This window comes from Monopterus albus, unplaced genomic scaffold (assembly GCF_001952655.1).
Source record: "Monopterus albus unplaced genomic scaffold, M_albus_1.0 scaffold229.1, whole genome shotgun sequence".
NCBI classification, from domain to species: Eukaryota; Metazoa; Chordata; class Actinopteri; order Synbranchiformes; family Synbranchidae; genus Monopterus; species Monopterus albus.
This window is the reverse complement of record NW_018128109.1, coordinates 901725-927724: the sequence shown is the minus strand read 5'-3', so window position 1 is coordinate 927724 and position 26000 is coordinate 901725. Positions and strand designations below refer to the sequence as shown.

At 39.9% G+C, this 26000-nt stretch overlaps 1 protein-coding gene across 7 annotated transcripts in view; it reads left to right on the top strand.

Annotated features, from left to right (window-relative positions):
* Positions 1–14972, top strand: part of grm5b (glutamate receptor, metabotropic 5b) — a 76457-nt gene extending 61485 nt beyond the window's left edge. For all 7 annotated transcript variants that reach the window (XM_020619996.1, XM_020619991.1, XM_020619995.1 and 4 more), the window contains 8 exons: positions 443–569; positions 3394–3511; positions 3705–3891; positions 4343–4501; positions 4829–4954; positions 5671–5853; positions 7634–7800; positions 9540–14972. In XM_020619996.1, coding sequence (XP_020475652.1) covers positions 443–569; positions 3394–3511; positions 3705–3891; positions 4343–4501; positions 4829–4954; positions 5671–5853; positions 7634–7800; positions 9540–10620 — 2148 coding nt within the window. In that variant the 3' untranslated portion in view covers positions 10621–14972. The remainder of the gene's footprint in view (positions 1–442; positions 570–3393; positions 3512–3704; positions 3892–4342; positions 4502–4828; positions 4955–5670; positions 5854–7633; positions 7801–9539) is intronic.
* Positions 14973–26000: the final 11028 nt, after the last annotated feature.

Sequence of the window (26000 nt, the reverse complement as noted above, 5' to 3'; positions counted from 1 at the left end):
AATAACAGTGAAACTCCACATAAATGCAGTGGCTGGTGCACGTGAGCTAGCATGTAGACATAATTTACATGGCATCCAGAGGTCCCGCTGCGCCCTTGTCTGATTGTAGTGGTCACAGATGTGGTCTGTGGCCTCCAGTCTGCAGCTCGTCAGCTCCCAGATAGTATACTGTCTTAGTTGCCCTTCATCCACCACATCAGTTTCTCTTACTTTCACCTTGTTTATCAAGAACATGGCAATTATTGGCCTATTTAGTTGCCTAACTTTAAGTCAGTATAAATAACCCTCTGTGTTCTGATCTGTCAAAATGATGGACAGCCTTCACATTTTTCTGTCATTATTAAAGAAAATATTTGATTAACTGAACCTCTGATGCCATCTCACTGCAAGCATGTGCACAAAGGTACAGACAAACAGACAATGTGCACGCTGGCCCTTCCAGGTGATCCGTAAAGGTGAGGTGAGCTGCTGCTGGACGTGCACTCCCTGTAAAGAAAACGAGTTTGTGTTTGACGAGTACACCTGCCGAGCCTGTGAACTGGGCTCCTGGCCTACCGATGACCTCACAGGTCAGTCTCTGTATGTTTGTGTGTATGTGCTTGCATGTTGTTTTAAAACTTTGAAGCGCAATGTCAGAAAGGCTTCCAGTTTCAAAATAATTGAAACACTGCAAAGAAGAAACTAAAGTATTTGGCCATGCTCCTGTATAAAAATCCTGTAATAAAACTGTACTATACAGTGTCTGTGTGCATATATGGCTTTTTAGCAGAATGAGATAGGTGTATTTCCCTGATACACTATAATATTATACATTAAGTCCTGCACTAATGAGATTAGAGAGAAAATGAGAGATGATCCCTCTGTTTCAGCCTCTCCTACACTGTCACCCTCTCATCCCTCTAATTTGTTACCAACAGGGTCACCGTGTATTAATTATTCTGCATCAAGAGCAGCCTTCAATGCAAATATATTTCAGTTGCAATAACAATGTATTTCCCCTCCATTGCGTTCAGAGTGGTTGGATATTAGCTTGTTATTCTTTCAGCTGCTCATTATGCTGCTTGCTACCTCTCACCATGCTCAATGATTAAAACATGAATAAAGCCCTGCTGAAAATTCAAATTGAACCTCTCTGCCAGAGAAAAAAGAACCCTTAAACTAAAACTGAGGGCAAACCGGGGGGGGGGAAAGGCCAGAGGAAGTTGCTGGTGAAAAAAAGAGAGAGATAAAGGATTAATTTGTTGCATGTCTTGAATGTTCATTTGTGAGAGTACGTGTATGTGACTCATTTCATCAACAGTAAGTGCTGTTTGTGCCCCAGTGGGGCTATATGGAGCAGTAATAATGAGGTGTAAACAAACTGCTTGTCCTGTTCCTCCAGCAGAGATTTTGATCTGTCTTTCCCTCAGGCCAAAAGAAAGGACAGAAAGCATAGGAGATGAAGCGATAGAGAGGCAGAGAGAATAGAGGAGATACACAGAGCGAGGTCTCAGCTGGCAGGGACAGAGGTAAAGTGAGTGTGAAACCCATAGAAAGTAATAGGAGGGTTTGGGGCACAACATTCGAGTAAAAATGAGAAAACGAGAGTGAGAGAAATGTGACTTAGAAACATAAAGAGAAAGAAAAATTGAGGGAGAGAGACGGGGATGAATAGAGGCTCTGACAGAAGCAGCAGCCAAGGAGAGTGAAAGGAGCAGTAAAAATGGAGGATTAGCTTTGGGATTTGAGCCTCTCCATTGATCGGTAAAGCTCCACAGTCCGAGTCTGAGAATGTTTGAAGGAGTTTGCCTCAGAACTTTGTATTGACTGAACCCTCCAAATGCCCCCACAATTAATGCAGCAGTTTGGCTTAGGGTGAAACACTGCACAGTTTTCTGCAGGTGCCAGGAACTAATTAAATATTAAATTGCAGACGTAGCCAGTGCTTTTAGACAAACCCAGGAGAAAAGCGCTGATCTTTTCAGCACCGACATCTAGATTTAAATGGGCAGGATTAATTGGAGCCTAATTCTCAGCAAGTTTCTTAGTTTCTTCCCACCTTATATTTTCACGAGTGGGTGGTCTGCACCTCTTGTGGCGAGGCTGAACAGTTCTGTAGCTCTTGTTTGATTATTCAGTTTTACCTGATGCTCAGCTCCAACAGTGTTTTGCATATTTTTTTACTGAAATGGCAGTTTGAGCTTTCCAGTGATATAAACTTGCAAGTGAGTCACATCCTTTGCAGAAGAAATCCACCCGACTTATTTCCTGTTTGCCACCGTCCCTGAGGCCCCCACTCAGCAATTAGACTATTGGTGATGCCCCTAGACCGAACCATATCCCTGATTTAATCAACTTTATTAGCTGTGTTAAAGACAAAGTCATTAAATTACTTAAGTCCTTTTTAATGACTTCGCTCTCTGCAGTTTGCAGCACTGTATGAACAGGTGTGTGTGTGTTGTCTGTGAAAGAGAAACTAAAAGCAAGAAAGATTGGAAGAGAAAGAGAATGGAGAAAGTGAAATGAATACAAAAAAGCAAGAAAGTAAAGATACATGGATGCAGTTTTAAAAAGTGTATTCATGTCCTTTCCCTGCTGCTCCAGTGTGTCTAGATGTCTAGACCTGGATAATTTCAGCAAGCATTAAGACTGATTATAATTTGAGCTGTCCCTTTAATTAATGGCACTTTATTTCCTTGCCTATGAGGAGGACAAAGATGGAAGGAAGACAGGAAGAGGAGAATTAGGGAGGAAGGTGGGAGGGGTGAAGACAGAAAAAGATAGGGGCAGTATTACAGGAAAAAGAGGGACAGAATGATGGATGAGTACTGCAAAGAAAGAGTGATAGAAAACAGAGACCAAGATTGAATGATGAGGAGTGAAGAAGAAGGGATGACACAGATGCAGGGAGTGGAAAGCCAGTGGACAACAAAGAAGTGTGTACTGCAGGGACAAAAATAAATAACAGGAGAACGACATGTGAGTGAGAGACAATGCGAAAGTCATTAAATCATCATTCAGTTGTACTGCATGTTTACACGTGCATGTGCACAAATATGCACAAAGCTGCAGACTTTGGCTGCAAACAGTGCTGGTCAGCTAGTTACAGTAATCACTCAGACTTTTCCACCTGCAAATCCAACCTGTGGCTCCTAACCTGACCCTGGACATTGAGACAAGTGTTATATACTGATGCTCCCTCTGTGCCACATGTGGACCAGAGCTTGATGTACAATAAAAGAGTGTAAGAGAAACAAAAACTGAAAGAGAGGGAAAGTGAAGAGAACACAGATAAACATACAGTAGAGTCGGTGTTGACAAAGGTCTGAAAATCTTACCAAAAGCTGATTCTACATTATCCAGTTGCTGTCCTTGATTCATTTTGTTTGAAGAAATGCATCTCCATATCTCCAGGCTGTGACCCAATCCCAGTGGAGTATCTGCGATGGGGAGACCCTGAACCCATTGCTGCTGTGGTCTTTGCCTGTCTCGGTCTAATGGCCACATTCTTTGTCACTGCAGTCTTCATCAGGTAAAAGACCTCTTATCCATCTCAGAAAATATACTGTATGAATAGAGGAGAACAATGCACAGACATAGATATGCACTATAAATGCCCACTATAATCACAGTTTCATGAGTGTGTGTTTGCGTTCTTGTGTATATGTCTCCATTTATATGTTCTGTGATTCTGCACATAATTATCTGAATGTGTCTGTATCCAGGTTCCGGGACACCCCAGTAGTGAAATCTTCTAGTAGGGAGCTGTGCTACATCATACTTGCAGGGATCTGCCTGGGTTACCTGTGTACCTTTAGCCTCATAGCCAAACCCCTTGTTATCCACTGCTACCTCCAACGATTGGGAATAGGCCTGTCGCCTGCCATGAGCTACTCCGCGCTTGTCACCAAGGTAAGCATTTTTTTTTTTTAAAGTATAAGATGTAGGGTGTGAAGCAGTAGTGAGAGGTGTAAGGCTAAAGGGGTTATCTCCAAAGATTTGGAATACCCTTATCATTAGATCTACATGTATGCTAACCTGCCCTGGCCGTCAGTGGTCTGTGGGGGGTAGCTCCAGATAAACTGGAGCAGATGCTGGAGCATCAGCAATGTGTCTGGGTGAAAGCAGAGCTATGGTCCTAAAGGGACCCGGGATTCAATAATGCAGCCTTTCCCCGTAAGTAATTACCTTGAGCTTGTAGCAATAGAATTTGACTCCTGTGTGCAGTATTTTTAAATTGTCTTTCCCACTGCATAAGGACAGTGGCACCAGCAGAGAGAGCAGATGTCCAGAACACAGAGTATGTTCTGTATATATGGTAGTTTATTAAAATGTTCTGACGGCATTTGTAATCTGACCTCAGACAAATCGCATCGCTCGGATCCTGGCAGGCAGCAAGAAGAAGATCTGTACAAAGAAACCTCGCTTCATGTCTGCCTGTGCTCAGCTCATCATTGCCTTCCTCCTCATACTGCTGCAGCTGGGCATCATCGTTGCTCTCTTCCTCATGGAGCCACCTGATGTAAGTTCTGTGTGAGTAGGTGTGTGTCTGTGTCTGCTTTTCATTGTACAGTAAGTGTGAGAGTGCCTCGTTGACAGATCCTGCTTTAATGCTGTGTTAGCATGCAGTCCTTTGCCAGCAGATCTAAAATACTGGGCATCTGAAGTTAGCAGTGTAATGGATGAAATTGTCAGTTTGTTCATTTGTACTGCTTCCTCAGTCTCTTTTTAAAATGCTTCTCTTGTCACATATTTGGCAGCTTTTCTGAAGAGGCAACAGTAGGATGCCTGTAGCAGTGGCCTTGTCAAGTTATGTATAATAGGCATGTTTCCTCCTGTGTCTGTACAGGTGATCCATGACTACCCCAGCATCCGCCAGGTTAACCTTATTTGCAACACCACTAACCTGGGCGTTGTTGCCCCACTGGGATACAATGGCCTGCTCATCCTCAGCTGCACATTCTATGCCTTCAAGGTACCAGCTATAGTATTTGTAGCTATTGTACATTAGAATTTTGAATTAGATTTAAATGACAGTATCAAAATTGAAGTCACAGCTTCACAGAATAACAAATACATTATGACTTGACAATTAGCAGGTGCCTTAAATCCAAAGCTCCAACAACACCGTTGTTTTTTTTTTTTTGTAGGAATATACAGAAATGCACACATACTATTGCTAGTATGTTCAACTTACTGCAACAGCTGCTCCACGTGAGAATGCTTTCCCAAACAAAATGTAGAAACCAATCATTAAATCACTTGTGTTTGCTACTCTACAAATTTCAACAGTACAACAGCTGTAAATTATTGTTATGAAGTCAGTGTTTGATTATCGGTGGCCTGCAGCCATCCATTTACTGTAGAGTATGAGAGCGAAATGGTAAAAAGAGTCAAAATCTTAAATACATTGCACTTCAGGCCAATAGATTACCTTGAATACAAATATTCCTCTGGTAATGTAGTGTTGTAACCCCATGTTTCACCTAACTCACATAATGGTGAGGTTAGCATCAACATTACTGTGAATTAGCAGTTTATTGAAGTGACTATTCTGGTTCTGTGAAGACCTGTAATCAAAAGCTAACAGTGAATAACAGTAAATATACAGAATGATTCAACAACAGTAAACAAATGCTTGGATATTTGTAGACACTTGTCTTTCTCTGTCTCTCTCTCTCTCTTTTTAAGACTCGGAACGTCCCAGCTAATTTCAACGAAGCTAAGTACATTGCCTTCACCATGTACACCACCTGCATCATATGGCTGGCCTTTGTACCCATCTACTTTGGTTCCAACTACAAAATTATCACCATGTGCTTCAGTGTCAGCCTCAGCGCCACTGTGGCTCTGTGCTGCATGTTTGTACCTAAGGTAAGGATGAAGCTAAACTCCACAGCTTCTACTTCTACATATTTCCTTTCACTTCTCAATCTCCTTAAATTTTTCTGTTAAGCCTCTGAAAACAACTGATTACTTGTCAGGTGTTCACAAATAGTGTATATTACAACCCCAAATCAGAAAGTCGGGACAGTATTTAAAATGAAAATTAAATCTGAAAATAGTGATATGTAAATCATCTGTGTCCTGTATTACATCGAAAACAATACAGCAGCACATTATTTGATGTGATACCTCAATTTTATTCCCTGTTCAAAATAAACACTCACTTTAATCCTAATGTTTGCAACACATACAAAAAAAAACAATGCTGGGGCAGTAAAGTATTTACCATGTTGTGATGTTGCCGTTCCTTTTCACAACACATAAAAGACATTTAGGGACTGAGGACATCAAGTGATTATTAAATGTGTCAGGTGTCATTTTGTCCCATTCTTCCCACAAACAAGTCTTAAGGTGCACAACAGTCCTGGGTCTTTGTTGACACAATTTGTATTTCAAAATGTGCCACACATTCTCTACTGGGGACAGGTCAGGACTGCAGGCAGAGGCCAGTCCAGCCTCAGTAATGTGTGCAGTATGAGGTTTTGCATTGTCTTGTTGAAATATGCATGGGTGTCCCTGGAAAAGATGTCGTCTTGAAGGCTGCATATATTGCTCCAAAATCTGAGTATTTTTCAGCATTAATGGTGCCTCACAGAAATGTAAGTGCCAAGGGCACCAACACAACCCCAGACCATGACAGAGCTGTCCAGGGTGTACCCTGCTTCTTGCCCATTGTCAGCTGGAATGGGCTCCAGCAGTATAGATAATGGATGGATGGATGAATGTACAGTAGAAGGTGACATATCTAAATCCCTTCCCATCTTTCTTTGAGGAGCATTAATTTAAAACATTTCAATAATTTTCTCAGCCATATGTTGGCAAACCGATGGTCTGTCCAGGGTGTACCCTGCTTCTTGCCCATTGTCAGCTGGAATGGGCTCCAGCAGTATAGATAATGGATGGATGGATGAATGTACAGTAGAAGGTGACATATCTAAATCCCTTCCAATCTTTCTTTGAGGAGCATTAATTTAAAACATTTCAATAATTTTCTCAGCCATATGTTGGCAAACCGATGGTCTTCGGCTCATCTTTGCTCCTAAAGGGCTCAGCCTTTCCTGGATGCCACTTGCATGCAGCTATCCCATTTTTTTGGAATGTGTTGCAGGCATCAGAATTGAAATGAGTTTGTTTTGAGCAAAGAATAAAACTTATGAGGTATCACATCAAATAATGTTGTAGTCATGCTTTGCACACAGAACAGGACTATTGTCCTTAAATGGAATGATAAAGTACCTTAAATATTTAGGCTATTGTTTGTCACCATACTGACAGTAACCTTATTGTTAGGGTGGTAATGCTGAGGCAGAACCCCCAGTAAAAACCATGTAAAGGAAACCTAATGTTAAAGTTTCATTTTTGAATGAAAAGATTAGAAACGAAACTGAAATAAAAAAAAAGTTTCAAATATTCTCACACATCATGGTTTCTCCCACTTGTACAGTAATAGTCAGATAATCCTGTGGAGCTTCAAGGAGAAGGTTTGTGCTTGAACAACAGTAAAAAAGCAGTCAGTCAAAACAGTCATTCGCTGCTTATTTTCAGAATTGTTTCACATTAAAAAGGTGAGACATAAAAACCTTCATCACTACTCTAATGGTTAAAAATCTATGTTCAAATAACATATTTTGTGTTTTATTTAAATCAGGTGTACATAATTTTAGCCAAACCGGAGCGTAACGTGCGCAGTGCCTTTACCACTAGCACAGTGGTGCGCATGCACGTGGGTGATGGCAAATCATCCTCGGCTGCCAGCCGCTCATCTAGTCTGGTTAACCTGTGGAAACGCAGAGGCTCTACTGGAGAGACACTCAGGTACGTGTGTGTGTGTGTACACATGCTAGAGGCTTGTTGACCAGGTTAATGTCAGGTTACTCATCAGTTACAGCCCAATGCACCATTTTTATAATGGCCCTGCTCTCAGACTATTTATGGTGCTTGTGTGTGTGTTTGACTCCCTAAGCTCTCCTGGGACTTCCTGACTGTTTCTCTGACCCTAACATGAACTGCAGACATTTGCCTAATGGACACGTAGCAAAGGAGAGAGAGGACTAAAGCGAGGAAGGGAGGGTAAAGAGAGAACAGGAACAAGAAATCTAAGTAGAGAGAGATGGATGTGAGCAGAAGCGATGGAAAAGAAAGAAAAGAAAAGGCTAAAAGAATAGTGTGAGGAGAGCCAGAACAGCTTTCACACTCGGCTTATGGCCATCCACAAGTCTTCTATGGTGACAAGGAACCGATCAAAGAACACAAAGGGAGTGACGCACAGCCACTTGCCCAGACAGAAAAGGGAGAAAAGAGATGAGCACATATTCGTTTGTCAGCACGTTTCTACAACTCATCCCGCTTGGCAAGCAAGATTTCAATCACACACTTATGAGAAATGTCAGGTCCTTTTATTCCCCTCTTCCCTTCTCCGTCTCTTGTGGACCTGTCTTACCCTGTGGGTGGTGGTAATTGGCAGGGCTGTCTATTTCGTCAGTGCAGGGCTGGAAGCTGTCACCTGTGAGATTTTATTATTCTGTAGTCTGAACAGACACACACAGACATGAAACTGGCAGACATCTTTAAAAAAGAGGAATCTTTAACTGATGTTTGAACAAAATGTTCAAAAAGATCTTGGTTTACCTTCCCCAGGCATTAAAATCAACCTCAGAGCTGGATACAAAACATGTAAGATCAATCAAGCACTTCTTTTGCATGTGCAACATGCATCTCTGCTAATGTTGGTTGGACTTTTCTTGTCGGATTAAACAAGTGCGGTGTGTCTGTGTAGGCGCGGGCCGGTGTGCGCAGCATATGAATTTTTGTGGGTGTGAGTACTGTATCATGGAGTCTGTGTATGTGTGGGTGGGTGTGTCTGTTTCCAGGGTAATTTGAGTTCTTTTTGCAGCCAGCCATGGCTGTGTGAGGTTTAATCAGAAGTTCCACTATAGATTAATCACACTAATTAACCTGACAAAAGGACGGGAGGAAGAAAAGGGCAAGGGGGGAGGGGTCAGAGTGCCGTGACTGAAGTGAAGCAGACAAAAGTGGATAAAATTACAAGATAGGATGTGAAATGGAGAGAGGACGAGGGGACCTCTTGAATAAAAATGGAGGACAATCTGGGAGGAAAATAGAAAATTCATTGTAATGAAATTAAACAGTATATGAAGTCCAATCAATTTTCTGTGGAGTCAAGGCTCCATTTTGTTTGTATCTGTTAAATGACATATATTTACCCAGGATAATAAATTGGAACTAATATAGAGCAGACACAGTTATGTGATGTTTTATCATGTGTGGTTTTGTTGCAATGAATTCTTGTGGCTCATAACTGACAAACTACAAAATTCCTAGTTGCAAAAACACTTACTTGAGTAATGGGATACATAATTAGGAATGCAGACAAATCCATTGATTAAAATTTAATTAGTTTTTCGACATCAAACTGACAAAAACGTAAAAACCTACTGATTAAGTGAATGTGGTACATCTATATATGTCCAAGCAATAAAAACAATTCCCTCTTTCTTTCCTCTCTATCTTTCCACCTCTTTGTTGTCCCACAGCTCCAATGGGAAATCTGTATCTTGGGCGCAGACTGAACGCAGCAGTTCACGTGGCAACCACCTGTGGCAGCGGCTGTCGTTCCACATCAAGAAGAAGGAGAATAATCAGACTGCAGTTATCAAACCTTTCTCCAAAACCTCTGAGGAACGTTACTGTGGGGGAGGGGACCTGCCCCCACATGTGCCTCTGCCCTCCCTCCCTTCCATGTCCTCCCTTCCCTCTCATCCTGACACTGGCACTGATAAGAACCTGTACGAGCTATCTGAAGCAGAGGAACGCTACTCGATCACATACCGGCCACAGACGCCTTCACCGATCAGCACAGTCAGCCAGAGACTAGGGGCAGGCTTAGGGGAGGATCCTCAGATGGCCAGTATTCCAAATTACTCAAGCAGCATTTGCAGTGGTGGTAGCGGCAGCAGTTGTGGTCCTGCCAGCAGCGGCTCTGTTGTCACCGGGAGTGACGGTCGCCTGGTTGTTGTGGATGATCATCCGGGAGAGGCCCAGAGTTCACTGATGGATCAGATCAGCTGCGTGGTAAACCGCTTCACCGCCAACATCACTGAGCTTAACAGTATGATGCTCTCGTCCTCTCCATCACACTCGCACACACACAAACACAGACCCCCTTCTCCTCACCCCACCGACCCGTATCTGTTACCCCGTGAACTCCAGATGCCCCCGACCCTCACCACCTATGCTGATGTCCAGCCCCTCCCACCTGTTGAGCCCAGCTTGGGGGGCCGCGGGGGCTGTCTTGCTCACCCCATCCCTCAATCGCCCTACCCGCTACCACCTCCTCACCCCCAGACCTCCCCCTCTCTCTCCCCCATGCGAGGAGGCTTGGTCACCTGCCTGCCCGACTCCCCGCTGAGGAGAGCAGAGTTGGATGAGGAGCTTATTGCTTTGACTCCTCCGTCGCCCTTCCGTGACTCTCTGGCATCCAGCAGTGGGTCACCTGTCTCAGAAACAGGCTTGTATCTCCCCCCAGTCCCCTCCCATCCTCCCCCATCTCCCCCTTCACCCAGGTACAGCAGACTGACACTCAGACACTACAGTCAGAGTTCATCCTCACTGTGAGGCAGAGAAGTACAGAGAACACAGAGGTGAAGATGTGCGCTCAAAAACACAGGTCATAACGAGGAAAGAGAATGGATTAACGGAAATCCATTTGCCCCTGTGGGAAATAGAAACCTAAAGTAGAGGAGACGTGGCGAGCTGGTTGATGAAGACACCAAGCTGTGTTTGTGTTTACATGTTCACAGTGGGATGCAGGTATAAGAGGCTTGCCCACATTGTATTTTGTTAGTGCTGTTTCTCACAAGTGTGGTGTGAAGATCTGCAGAAATGGCCACTTTGCAGTGTTTTGGTGTCTGTAAAGCCAGAAATCATTCTCGAAGGTCTAGAGCTACGTATCACTTAGGTTTGGGTAGTGGCCTTAAGGTAACACGGCTGTCAACTAATTAGAGATTGTGAATGTGTGTGTGTGTGTGTGTGTGTGTGTGTGTGTATAGTATGTGTGTGAGCATGAGTGTGTTTTTGCTGTATGAGACAACACGAGGCACATTGTCTCATTAACTCTAAGGACTAAATGGAGACTATCAAGGGCATACATATACATATATACAAATACAATGTAAGGGGACAACACTGTAAATATATGAGGTTATGGATTTTTCTTGGGTGATAAAAATCCAACATGCTTCTGACAAAAGTGCATTGTGTTAACATACCAGACAGTATGTTATTCTGAAGGACTTTCTCAGAAAAGTTTTTATTCTCTTAGTTCTCCCATCTGTTCCCTCTGCACAGCTTTCTTTTGCTCAGTTCCTCTTTCTCTTGCTAGGCTACTTTATTTTATCCTGCTCTCATATCAGTATTGTCTGTTCTATTTCTATTCCTCAGTAGTTTGAATGTATATTTTGTACATGATTCCTAAAGCAGATGGGACCAAACCTTTGTACCTCTCTGTCTGTGACTCAAGAAAGAGGGAACTGGCAACACCAGGGCTTGTTTTACCATAAACATCTTAGCGGGCGTTCAGACTGAGTGCAGTAAAACACAACTCCCTGCTGTGTCTTTATGCAAGAGGCTGCGTTGGTCAGGGCATGAGGGGTCGCAGGGGGAGTGTTGTAAGTGTATATGATATGGCCACACTGTGTATGTGTGTGTCTTCATTCACGTTTACCAGCCTGCCAGTTTTCCGTTGTGTTTTGGTCAGTCATGCTGCTAACATAGCCTACTCTTTGTTAGCACCAATTTCTACAACCAGTGTGTCGGCTTTGATAGATGAAAAACATTAACATCCAGTACCCTAACTAACAAAAACACATGGCCAGTGGCTATGATACATTTACTGTGGTCCAAATTTGAGAGTGACTAGAAGTGAATGCTGATGCTAAAAAGGTAAACGAGTCTTCTTACCATGGGCTTCGACGTTCCAACCATCCCCTGTACGTGATTGGTCAATGCAGTGCCTTTGCTGGATGATGTCACCCTCTGGTGAGGCAAAAGTTGAACCAACTTTTTAGCCTCACGTGGGTGTGTCATTTTGCCAGAGCCCCTTGCAGTGCTGGTGTGGTGAACGTAATCCCCCATAGAAATGAATGGAGAAGGCTGCGTTTTTTCACACCCTTGAAACTCAGTCTGAACATGACCTTACTCACTGAATCTTGTTCAGGTGGCTTATTGGCAGAAGTCTGACCTCAAAGCTTATTATTAGTTTGTGACATTTAGCAGCATTATGTAAGGCTTAGCTGGACACCAGTACTGACATTTTCTCTATACAACATGTCAGCGGGACTCAGGTGTCACTCTGTTTCACCAAAAATGGTGGCATGAATTGGAATAACAATCGTCTCTTTAGTGGACAGAGATTGATAAAATTGGAGAGAGTCTGCTCGTAGCCTCTACTAGGATCGCCTAGGACTCTTTTGAAGTTTCCCACTCTTTTCACACATAGGGGCAGAACAACAAACAATTAGCTAAATCTTTTTTAAATGCAGTTCAGACTGGTCCATCACAAGACCATCCTGGTAGAGGATGAGGGCTGTCCATTGTAGCTAATAAAATGTATGCTTCCCTGCTGAGAGTAGATGGTGATACCATTCTCATGTATGTCAGGTGAATGAAATCTCTTCTAATGTCATGGCAATGGCAAGACATACTGTAAGTGTTGTTTTTATACTTTTTTTTAATTCATTAAATGTTTAGCTTCATATTGAATTGACAGACATGATAATGGTGATCATCTTCTCTAACTTTCAGCAAGAAAGCAAATCAGATATGTATAAGCTACAGTGAATGTGAAAGTATGTCACAACATGTTGGATGTTGGGACGTGGGGGCGGGGGATTTTTGGAGGTACGCAATGTATTTACATGCATACATTCTTTTGGGGGGGGGCTAAAAAAAATCTGCTTAAATTGTTTATATCCCACTTTACTGACTGTGGTAACCTTAGCTGACTGTAACTCAAAGTGGAGCTAAAGATCCCATCTACCAAACGGACAGACTGATCTGAGCTCTCAGTTTGAGAACTAATGCAAGCTAGCAGCTGTCAGCAGATGACGCAAACACTGCAGATGAATCCATTTCTGTCCTGTCTGTGCTCCGACTGAACACTAAAGTGGACATTTGGATGTAGTTGAATCATCCACTGCTGTGTATAGCTGTATGGAATAGTATTTATTTTTTTAAATTATGTCTTGATGTATGTAGTGTATACAGTATATCTACTGTATGTTGGTTAATGAGCATGATGCTCCAAACATGGTGCATTTATTCAAAATTTAGCACAGCGTGACATCTTCACATTCTCTGTAGCACTTGTTCTGTACAGGGTGGCAGGGCAGCTGAAACCAATCCCAGCTGACACTGAGCGCGAGATTGGGTTCTCTAAAAGGTGTTGGGTCATACTAGTATATAACAGATGTTTGAGGGACACAGTTTTCAGTTTATATGGAGAGACTTGCTATCTACTATTAGCATAAAGGTCAAATGTTGGACTAGAGTTTTATACATCTTAATATTCCAGTCATAAACGCCCGTGTAGATGAATAAACAGATCTGAATTTGCAAAATACTGCAGGTTTTCCACAATTCAACAATTTAACATTTGGGTTAAAAATATCTTTTGAGAATCTGAGTACTTCGAGTAGTACTGGGGTTTAAAATGTGCTGTGAAATCACTGAGGTGCTTTGGAGAAACTGGGCCTTGGCTTTGTATCAGCTCCCTCCACAAAACACTCAGCAAAAAAGAAAAAAGATGAGAAATCTTACATAACAAGATTACAATGCACAACACAAGCCGTTTTAGATACTTTGGATGAGAAATGCTCTCTGGATTGAGATGTCTGATTTAAAGTGGACTGTTTGTATCACAACAGCAATCAGTGTTTCAGTATGTTGCCTGTAGTATGACTGTCCATCATGAGCTCCAGCATATGCATTTGTTTGCTGTTAAGATCTGACTGATGCAGATGCAGTCCATGGTCGGATTTCTCATTTTAAGTGTAGTATTTCTCTTCTAAACTAGCCAGCAAAAACAAACTCAAAGTGGTTCTGTAAATAATAAGGGCATGCAAAGAAAGTTCTGTTTTGTTTAAGATTCAAATAAATTTATTTACAGAGTGACAAAGGTGAAAAAAGGAAAAAAGTGTTTTTGAACTATGTTATAACATATAGTACCAATATGTGTTCCGACTACAGAAACTGTGTTACTACTCTGAATGTGTGTGACCATTCCTATTCAAATGTCTTGTAATTCAGCACTATAATAATAATAATTAATATGACTATGATTATTGTGCCAAAGGGGTTGGGGAGGGTCTAGCTGACTAGCTTGTGGGTAAATATGTGGTTTCATAAAAAAACAGAAAAAATGTAAAATTGTTTCCATTATTTTGGAGGTTTTCTATATAAATATACCACATGTTCTGGTGTTAAAGCAATATTATCCATATGTAAAGAAGGTGCATATCTGAGGAGTTTCTTAAGTCATAAATGATGCTTTAAATTTTTATTTTCTATCCTTCTGTAATCACTGGTGGACAATTCAACAAGGAGCATGGTGGGTTGATAGGTTTACATTATTCTTTGTATTTTCTCTAAATCTCTATTTAATGAAAGGGAGATGTTTGTTTAAAAAATGTGTGATTCCCTATTTTTGTAATGTTATTTTCTCGTAGTTCCACAGTTTCCCATTTTATTCCTTGTTCACCCTCTGATGTAAACTTTTAGTCAGACTGATCTACTGATATGAGATAGTGAAGGAGACAATTTGTGTACCATAAAGTGGTTTACTTTCTTGCTGTTTTTTTAAAGAAGTGCACTGCAAACCTGTCTGATGTCCTTAAATAAGCTACAGTACGTCTCTGCAACTCAGTGTAAACATCGAGTCCTAAATGTAAAAAAAAAAAAAAAAGTTAACACATCAACATCACAAACAACTGTACAGATGTCAACATTTTACAAGAAAAAATCATGACATGAGGACTGTTGGTTACATTTATAGGCATAATTGGCCCCTGTCTCCAAGTGTTGTCTGTGTATCATCACCTCTATGTCTAGTCATCTAATTTTACAAATCTGGTCCCTCACCTGTTGTCAAAAAATGAACCCATGCTATTGTTGAGCTGTTATTGAGGAGAAGCTAGTTTACGTGCTGCTGTCAGTGACGGTGTTTATGCTGAGAGAGTAACGGTGAGCTTGCTTCAGCACTTTAGCTGCATGTGATCAGCCTCCTGGGTTGAGGCTCAACAGTCGTGTTCCTCTGCAGAGAAAGACAGGATCAGCACTTATATCTTCTGCTGTCTTATTCTCTTTAAGGGCTCAGTTCTGTGACTTCACATTAAAATCACACACAAAAAGTATTCATATTGTAAGAATGCAGCAGGCCTGTTATCATGCTGCAGAATAAGTTAAATTAGCAGAAAATCATAGCCTCATGTATATTTGAAAAGTGATGCAGGTGAGCTCAGTATGAACTCATTGAACCACAGAAAGATTCATTTTAATCCATCATCAAAGGTTCACTTGTGTCTAACCCCCACAGTTGTTGGGATTTTTATGCCCAGTGAACCTGAGACTTTGTAACATTTTTCATGTGTGGCAGTTGAGTAATCCTGTAGAGAGGACATTTGCTGATGAACAGCGATATCAGCTGATACCAGTGCTCCATGTTTTAGCTTTAATGATCACACAAAGCTGCCATTCACATTGATCTAATCTCAGTTAAAGTGCAGTTTCCCTTCATAATCTAGCTATGATGATGATGAGTAAAATCTTATGCTTATGTATGCTTATGCCAGGAAGATCATCTCCTGATGATGTCTACCCAAAATGCTGTAGGCCAATTTATTTTTGTAAATGCACTCTAAAGGATTGAATTGATAATTCCTGCGTTCAAAATTTTTTTAATCCTGGCATGCTCATCTGCTGACCTGGGCCAAAGATGCATGGTCATTTATTTTATACCTTTGGAATGAAAGTTTAAATAGTTAAGACTATCCCTTGTGTGGCTTGTTACTTAAACCCTGGTTTAGAGCTAAAATAATGAGGTTCTTTCGTGTTCCCCTTCAGAACTACACTTTAAACAAGTTGCAGTTTTGATATATAATGTAATTTTGGAATAAAGATTTGGGTGTCTGTGGCCAGGTTGGTGATGCAGTGATGAGGGAGTTTTTCAGAAGAATTATCTTGAACTTTAACCTCCCTGTGCAGGGTGGCAAGTGAAAAAAGGGCATTTCTCCCTTAAAGGCCAACAGAGGTAGATCATAAAATGTTATGTGAGATGGAGCAGCTTCTCCCACTGCCCTGCTTAATTATTTACTTGATACAGAAAAGAGAACCACGTTTACTGTGTAAACTCCACATAGACATAATAGCTGTTTATGCTGTCAGGGCAGGTTGGAAGAAATTTGTTTTGTCAGTCCGCCTTCACAATCTCTCGCATAATTATTATAAATAATGTGTCATGATTCACACCTTTGTGAGTTTGGTAGCTATCACAAATTGTTCCTTGCCTTTAAGTAGTGTTAATGAAATTAGTAAATCACAAGATGCATATTCTTAATTACTCCAAAAGAGGTGCTGAAATGAAATCAGCTCCTTCAGAATGAGAAACCCCCCCCCCCCATATTTGTTCATTCTGAATTTTGTTGTCTGATCAGGAAAAACCGATAATCAGGATTAATTAAATCTTAACTATACACATGCCTAAGAGTAAATGCCTCATGCACTTTTATAAAAATCCATTATTTAAGACTTAGGAAGAATTTTTATAGCAATTGTGAAGTAACAAACCAGGAAAAGTGTATTAAAAGACGTATCTAGAGGAGCTGATGTTGATCGTTTTGGGAGAGTACTCAGCCCTACCCTCTGCAGAAGTGGCCCGACCCCTTTGCTTTATGTGCTGATTGGGTTAGATGTACTCTGTAGGCACTATGTGACAGCTTGCATTTTCAGGATAAACTAAAGTCACTGTACAAAACTTTACAATTACATATCAGTAGCCTAAATATTAAATTCTGGGGGGTGTGAGGGATCGGATGAATCTGAAACCCAAGGGCTGGGAAGTGATAGCATCTAATCAATAGAGGTTTTGTAAGTTTGTCCAAAGCTGCTGATTTGAATGTTGTTTTGTATAACAGAGTAAAGACAAGGTGAGTGTCAATGTGTGGTTGTTTCCAGTAGAGTAACACAACAGATTTTAGTGTAGATTACACTGTGCAAAGGAGATGGAGATAGTATAAGAAGCTAGGTGCTGTGTTATATTGATAAGAGAGAAGTTTGTGCATTTATTTGGAAGTATGGAATAATTTAAGCAGATTTTTATGTGTCTTTAGGGCATTATTGTTTTAGATACAAATCGGGCAAAATGCAGAATTTATAATATTGTGTATGGATGGTTTGTGAAATATATTTAGTTTCATCCTTTTTTATATAAGAGAATTAAACCATGATGCGCACAACATTTTTTGTTTGCTTTTTTTCAGCTGTGCACTATTTATAGTCTTTATACGTAAATCGTTAGATTTGGATTAGGGCTTGAGACCACAGAGACAAACAAAATCCCCATTAATACCCCTGCTTTAAATCTGATGAAGTGTTAACGATGTCAATAAGAAGATGAAGGTTTTCTATAGACAGTGGTAGAAGAAGTATTCATATCTCTTAAGTAAAAACAATACAACAGTAAAAATACTCTATTACAAGTAAAATGTTAAGTAAAAGAACAAAAGCATCAAAATATACTTAAAGTACTCATTATGCAGAATGGGACATCTAACATTCCTGTATATCATATTATTGTATTATAATTACTGATGCATTATTCGGTACATCACATTTAATGTTGCAGCTGGTAAAGGGGGAGCTAGTCTTAACTGGCTTATCAGCATTTAATTTGAATTACTAGCTTGTGAATTTTCCACCATAGATCAATTAAGTAAGTTAAACTGTACTTATAATTACACTGTATCTTTGTATTAATCTGGTTCTGAAAATCAACTAGTGACTAAAGTTATGAAATAAACGTAGTGGAGGAAAAAGTACATTTTGATTCTAAAATGTAGCGAAGTCAAGTATGAAGTAGCAGAGAATGACAAAGATACAGATACCTCAAAACTGTACTTAAGTAGTGTACTTGAGTAAATGTGTTTGGTTAGATTCCACTACTGCCTATAGAAGTGATGTTTACATTCTTGATGCTCACTTGATATAGTCTGGATTATGTAATTACAGACTTCAGTTGTAGTGACATTTTACAAGCTCGTAAGTAAATGTACGTATTTTGTGCGTTAACAGGAACACTGAGGTGGATGATCTGAGCAGAAAAACAAATGTTGCTTATTCTAGATGAGGCAGCTCATTTGCATATAAATTAAGGCCCTGTCCTGTGTTGCAATCTTTTTACAACTCTGATTTATCAAAACCTTAATTCAGCTGAGCGCACTGGAGCGGCTACTTTGTGCTGCATTTTGATAAAGTGAAAATGGTGATAGGTTACCATAAAGATAATTAAAAGCATAAGGAATGGGCTGAATTCCCTATTGAGTGTGTATTCATTTAAAAGTACTCAAGGCAGAGAATGACTCAATTACTGAAATGAACATTTGTGATAAATGGGTAGTAGGTATTTATTTTTTAAAGCTTAAAGTTTTTGCACCGTATCCCCAGACTCCAGCGGTGTTTCAACACGGCGCTGTTATTGTGCCACATTTTTGTCATTTTTTAAAGTGGGGTGGTTAAACATCAGAGAAATATGTCAACATGAACCTCTGTGGTTCTCTTTTCATAAGCTGTTTAATAGTATATAAATGTGATACAGATGGCATAAATTCACTATTTTCTAAAGCAAACCTTATAGTGTTTATCCTCTCTACAGGAACATTTTATAGTTAGTGAATTCTTTGAATCTATATGATTTTTTATGCTTTGTTGTTATTTTTTTCCTGATGTTCAGAAGTGTAGAATGTAATTTGATGCTATATTATTGGTGTGATATTGGAAAACAGTTTTATATTTGGATATGTGATTATCTATTGAATATTTTTCACTCAGCTTTGTAAAGTGAGAAAATATGGTTCTAGCTGTTTGGAAATTATGTTTCTAAGTAGCTTTTTAGTGGGGCCTGATGATGGATGATGTGTGTGGGGGGGGGGAGGAGTGTAGATGTCTACAGATTTAATTTGATCACTGTTTTTGTTTGTTTTTTTGCAAAAACAATTTTTGACTAGCCTCAGACAGACAAAAAGGTCTGGTATATAAATGAGTTGCTTCAGGTTATGCTACGATCTAAACTGGTTGTTGCTGACACTGGGACATCGTTCACAGGCTTTTTGCAGGCTCCCGACAGAATCGTCTGTAAGAACAACAGGGGTTTTAGCCAAATTCAGTTCTTCTCATTTCCCAGGTAGTGAATCTTTAGCTCCTCACTTCTCTGGGTCTGAGCTTTGGCCACTAGGAACTGTAAAGTAGGCAGTGTTAATAGGATTCTCCATGTGCTTTTAACATAACACAAATTAGTAGTAAGGAGCCTTTTAAAAGAGCCTGGGTGAAGAGTTCTCATTTACATCCTATGTTGATGTTTTATCTAACTTTTTTCTGTTATTTACGGGTAATAAAATCACATTTAAAATTGCACGATTAAAGTATTGGCCATTAAAACCACTGACGTTATATGAAATTCCCCAAAACATGAAATCTATCACAACTACACACATACTTGTCTGTAAATATGTTCATATTGTAGGCAATCTGAGTTTTCAGAGTGGTTGATCAAAGCAGTTGCTGGAAAACAGAAAAACTTAAATCCAAAACAACAATTCCTTCTTGTTGTCCTGTACCTCCCATTGATAACATAATGTTTAGTGATTCCTTTGTTGAATCTTATCTTTTCTTTACTACCCTGTCATAAGCAGCAGGAGCTGAGGAGCAAAGATGTGAGGCAGGAAGCACAGATGCATTAACAGGATCTGAGAAGAACCGTGAGCATCCAGAGGCCTGTGTGAAAGGAAAACAGCATGCATTATAAATTAGACAAGTGTAAGGCATCTCTAGGCTGCTGCACATTCACATACCAGAAATGTAACTGTGATTTTGTAGCTGTGTTTGGTGAGGGGAACATGAGTTAATCATTTGTTGAACACATCTTCGCATGGCAGAAACACTGTGCTACCACAGCACTTTGGCATTAACAGGTGGATTTTTAAAAGTCACCAAAGTTTGACTCACTGCAGTCAAACGCCCACCCTCTGAGCATCAAGAAAGCGTAGATTAGCCTACATAAAATGGAAAAAAGTCACCATGCATTCATTAACTCTGACTTGCATCTCTTCATGATGACATGGTTCTCTTGTGATTTTTCTTACTGGGATGTAATGGGGCCTTCCAGTCAGTGTGACCACCATACAGTACTGCTGTGGAACTGGCGATTGATAAATCATTGTGTAAGTGTACTACAAAATACCTTTGGATCATTATTGAAGTCATTATTAAAAAAAAACTATGATTGAACTCCTTGTCTTTTCTGTCATTAAACAAAAAAATAAGCTATTTTACTAAAATACATTATGCATACATATGCTCAACCTGTCTTTTTCCTTTGTACAGAAGGTTGGTGGTTACACCAAAAAATGGGTCATGTTACAGTAATGCTGAAAATTCAATGTGGCTGATGGTGCAGATAAAGTAAATCTATGTACCTAGAATTTATTTTCTTCATATTTTGTATTTTATTCACATATATAATACCACAGTAAAGCAAAGTCAAACCAAATTGAAACTCGCATAACATTTATATCGATGGAAAACTCGGGTTTAATCTGCTTTGACCCGAAAGGAGCATTACAATGACTGATTCCCTAGTAGAACAGAAAATGTTACTTTTTTGTCAAAATAGAAAAATGACCAAGAAACAGCCCTCCCTGGCTCATGTCTTGCTTTAAATATATTATTGCAGTGAGGTCTGAGTTTTTGAATAAACAAAAACCCGCTCTGGTGTCAGACTGATGCTCAGTATCACTATATCAGTATCAATAGCCTGAGATGAAGTACTGAAATCAGCATCAGGAGAGGAAAACGTGTATAAGTGCATTCCTATTTGTTACATTGCACTCATACATTCATGATCCTAAAAAGCCACCATGTTCCTTTGTGAATTACAAGTCCTACTATAAAATATGTTCATAGCACTGCATGCATTCATGGGATCCATACAGTGTATTCCAACAGTGTCATTCAATGACATATAGAGAAAATAATCATGATCATTGCTGTAACGATCTTTTTAAAGTTAGAAAATAATTTGTGGACCTTCATCTGAAGAAAGAAAGGCTTTTCACATTTTATGTTTCTAGTCTTCGCTGGTTTATTGAGTTGGATGCGCCCACAATAAATGAACTCAGCAGTCTCTGGCCTACATGTTGAACCCAGTCAATGGAAACTGCTAGACAGCACCTTGACAGCTCCTGTGGTATTTGCTTCCGCCTCCATCTCCTTCAGTGTGATATTGACATGGCAGCCAGTGTGACATCAGCCTACAAATCGACCCTCAAAAAACATTTCATTAATTTAACTCAAGCCATGCAGGTCAAGACAATGGCACTATCCTGCCATCTTTCATTTTCTCTTCCCATCATCTCCTGGTCTCCTCAGTTCACTCTCTTTTATCTCCCTCTTGTCACTCTTGTTGACCATGCTACCTTTCTTTCTCTCTTCACCTGTCAGTACAGAAATAGTTCTCTCCAAATAAAATCTCTAAATTGTTGTAAATAGGCCAGTGTTCAATACATTTAATGAAGAAAAGGGCAATATGCAAATGACAAGAATAATAAAAAGAGGAAGAATAAAAAGAAAAACAGGTAGAAATGGGTTTTTATTTCAGTTGAGGTATATTTGTGTGAGGATACATAGATGTAATATGTTCACAAACACATTCTTAAGCTCTGCTCACTGATAAATGGGTATATTCAAGTGTCATGATTGCATCAATTTCTTCTGTGGGATGTTCATGTGTATGTTTGTATGTAGTATGAATAATGCCCAAAGGCAGCTGTAGTCATCTCTGCATCTCAGGTTGAATTGCCTTGTTTTAATGTTTGTATATTGTTGGACAAACTGGAAAGTACACTAATTTGTACTCTTGAGAATACCACTCCTCCCTCTGTACAGTAAATATTAAGCTATAGCCAGCAGCTGGTTAGCTTATGTTAGCCTTACTTTGTCCAGAGGTGGCAAAATCCACTCATTAGCACCTACAGTATAAAGCTCACTATGTCATTTCTTATATCTAAATTTAAGCATGTTGATTGTTCCATGTATTTGAGGATGTTAGATATAATGTTACAGTGCCCATCAGAGCCTCTAAATCTCCTGATTGTGTCTTCTATATCCCCAATACTCAGCTGGGAGCTGTGCTGTGAAAATCACTGAGTGTACCTTTGATTTCAAACATTTGCAAATTAGTAAATGTGCTTTGTCTTTTTGCTGGCATAAAAAATAGAAAAAAGCCAGATAATACAGTGAGTAATTCTCAAACGGTGTCTCACAACATACATTTACTGTGAGCCGTGTTGAGAATTGTTTGTTCCTGTGTAAATGGCATGTTGTGGGTTCATTGTAGTCAGATGGGCCCTATATATAAAATCTGTGTGGGCAATGAGTGTCATGGCAGCGTGTGGTTAATAGTGAGTGTCAGGCTGTGCGTGTACGTGCATGGACATATGTATGTATCTGCTACATGTGTATACCTAGTATGCATGTGTGGGTATGAGCATATGTATGAAGAATATGTGGAAACATACCATTCCACAGCACGCGGTTTTCTTGTGTGTAGATGTGTGCGCATGGCTGAGGTAACTGACCGTGTAGTCACTCCAGAGGGCTCAATTTAAATGTCAAGGATGTAACATTAACACCACAACACTGGAGTGGGCAACCCTGCTCTGTGATGGAATGGCGCCACCCACACTTCCAACTTAATGAAACACTTCCCTGCATCCCTTTTCTGACTGATCAGTGTGGAAAACAAAGTTCAGAAAAAGCACAAATTGGCAGGATTGTTAGGACTGCTGAACAGGGGCGCACCTAGAAAATGTTTGGACTTGCTGGCGCATATAAACTATTAATTATTAAGAAACTAATTATTTATTTTGTGTAACAATAAGCACACAGTGCTTTCTTCAACTAACTTTGGCTATGCTCCTTATTTACTCCCAGCTGGGGACATTGAAGTTGCACAGTGGTTCCTTCCACTGAGGCTGAATCATGCCAAGTACACCACTGCAACACAAATGCATATAAATATCATGCATGTACACATTTATTTTATGATATAAAATAACACAACTTTGACCAATAGCAATCATAGGGCACCAGAAAAATATGTGTTGCATTTAAAGCAACAATGTGTCATTGTTTTTCATACAGTTTCCTACAGGGAAATACAGACTGAGACATGCTTACACAGATAATGCACATCTGTAAATACACACACACTCACACACAGAGGTACCTCCATATGGAGCAAAAATAATCAGTCACCTAAGCCATGTTTTAAAGCAGAAACTTCAAAAACAATTCTGTAGTTTGAGCTTCTGAAACATGACATTTGTTGCTTTGTTATATCAAGGTTCACAGACGGGTTCTCTAATATCTGTTAGTATGTAACAGAACCCAAGCTTTTGTTTGTGTATGTGTGTGTCAGGGAAACATGCATAACAAATTAAACCGGACGTGTCAGAAATATGGGAGCAACAGCAAGTGGTCGACAAACTGAGAAAGGACAGGAAAGAAACCAAAAATGCATGAGAACGGAGGACAGTGTGAAGGAGGGAGAGAGGAAACCAAGCAAGGAGGGAATAAATATGTGGGTGCCAATGTAGCAGAACTGAAAGTCACTTGAGTTTTAATTTCCTGTCAGTGGAAGCGAGAACAATATCAAATATGAAACACAAGTTGCAGTGTTACTTTTACAGGCTACTCACTGGGTTCACACTGGTGACATCTATAACATCATCACTCCGTCTCTGTCTCTCTGCTCTTCTATTTTACTTTATTGCATAGACACACACACATATGAGTTTATATGAACGTACAGTCACAAAAACGCAGTAAAATGCACATGCACAGACACACAGTTCCACACAAACACAGTGTAATGGCACTAATAAGATGCATGACTAACACCTCTTCTGTCCCTTCTTCAGATGAGTGCTTATTATGGTCTGTCAAGGAGATGAGTCAGTCTGTGTCATGGTTACTATGGTGATCAAAGCCTCCAGCACTTCCCTTAAGTGCATGCTGGCTAAAATAAGTGTTTTAACCCCTGTAACTACAGACCTATCAGGAAACAATGACACTTGCACAGGAGCACACATGCACACCCGTTCAAGGAGGCAAGTTGACTCTCTCGGCTCCCTCAGCTAGACAGGACAAAATAAAATCCCCCCACTGGGAGTTCTTAGAAAACAACAATGTTGTAAACAAGATTACAAAGAGGAAAACAAGAACCAAATGAAGAAAAAGAAGAAATCAACAAGGTCTTATTGTCCTGTTTACACAAACTAAAACTTTTGGGCCTCAGCACGTTAAACAAACAGATCATTTCAGGGTGCAGTGAGCGCCCTGTACAGGGCTGTTTGTTGCTGCTCCACTCACCACAAGGTCCTGACCTGATGCTGTTTGGGCTTTCTGGCTCGTCACACAGGGCATCACAGGCAGACCCTGTTGTTTCAGCTTTGGTACATGACCAAACTACTAATAGAGACTGTTTTTACCAAACTGAGGGGGGAGAAAAAACTATTTGATTTTGAACCCCATAGCCGAGTTCATGTGCATTCATAAACTGCAATTGTTGAGTATATAGTGATATAAATAGTTAAGATAACATGGTAAAAATGTGGATTATGTGGATTAATTTATAAACTGTTTGTCAATTAGATTTTTGTAATTTAAGAGAAAACTTTGTAAAATGATGTTGAGCTGTTTTGTTCTATTCCCAAACCTCAGCAATGAAACTACAAAGTGTAACCAATCTTACTGTATGTTTTCAAGGCAGACACTGGCTGTGTGTGAAATCACCACCTGGTTGACACTTTGACTAATGTCCATAGGCTCCTTAGTAGTTTACCATACAATGACCAGTAAATTAATACTTCAGACACTTATTAATCATCATCATTTTGTCTGACTGGTGTAGTGACACCATAAACTGTAATTTTTCAACTATAAAATGTCATATTTTACTGGTTAACAGGAAGTCTTGTAAGCTACATACCATGGATACTACTGTTTTTTGGAGACGTGGACGAGAGCATAGATTTACACACTCAAATACAGGATGGACACAAAAAATGGTGTGCTGTGGTGGGGTATATAACCTACTGTAAGAAGGATTTTATCTCAAACAGTATTGGATTTGCTACAGCAAAAAATGCACAGATATTAATTAATATGAATAAAGATACTGTAGCCTAGTCCAGCATCATTTAAGCAGTGGGATTTGGAAGTGGCACACAAACCAAATGCAGTTGTCATTAACATTTTTAATTACAACTATCTCTTCTGCTATGACAAAATGTGTGATGTGTGCCCAGTAGCCTAAGTAAAACCCAGGATCTAAAAACACAAAACATACCCTTAAGCTTGGACACAGTATTAAAGTATTGCTTATCAGTGTTATAGTAAATATGTACTGTAAGTAGGCAAGATTCTATTTTAGCATTTAAAAATCTTGATGGCGCTTGCAAATAGAGCTACATTTTATTTGTATTTGTATTTTTGCCAAAAATGTTGCTAAAAATTGCATCAAAGTCACCTTAATCTGTTGCAATAAAAATGACAATGAACACCTTTTTATCAAGATCAAGACTACAGGTGCATCTCAGGAAAAGTAGAATATCGTGGACAAGTTTTTTCCCCCTGTAATTTAATTCAAAAGTCAAAAAGTCTATAAT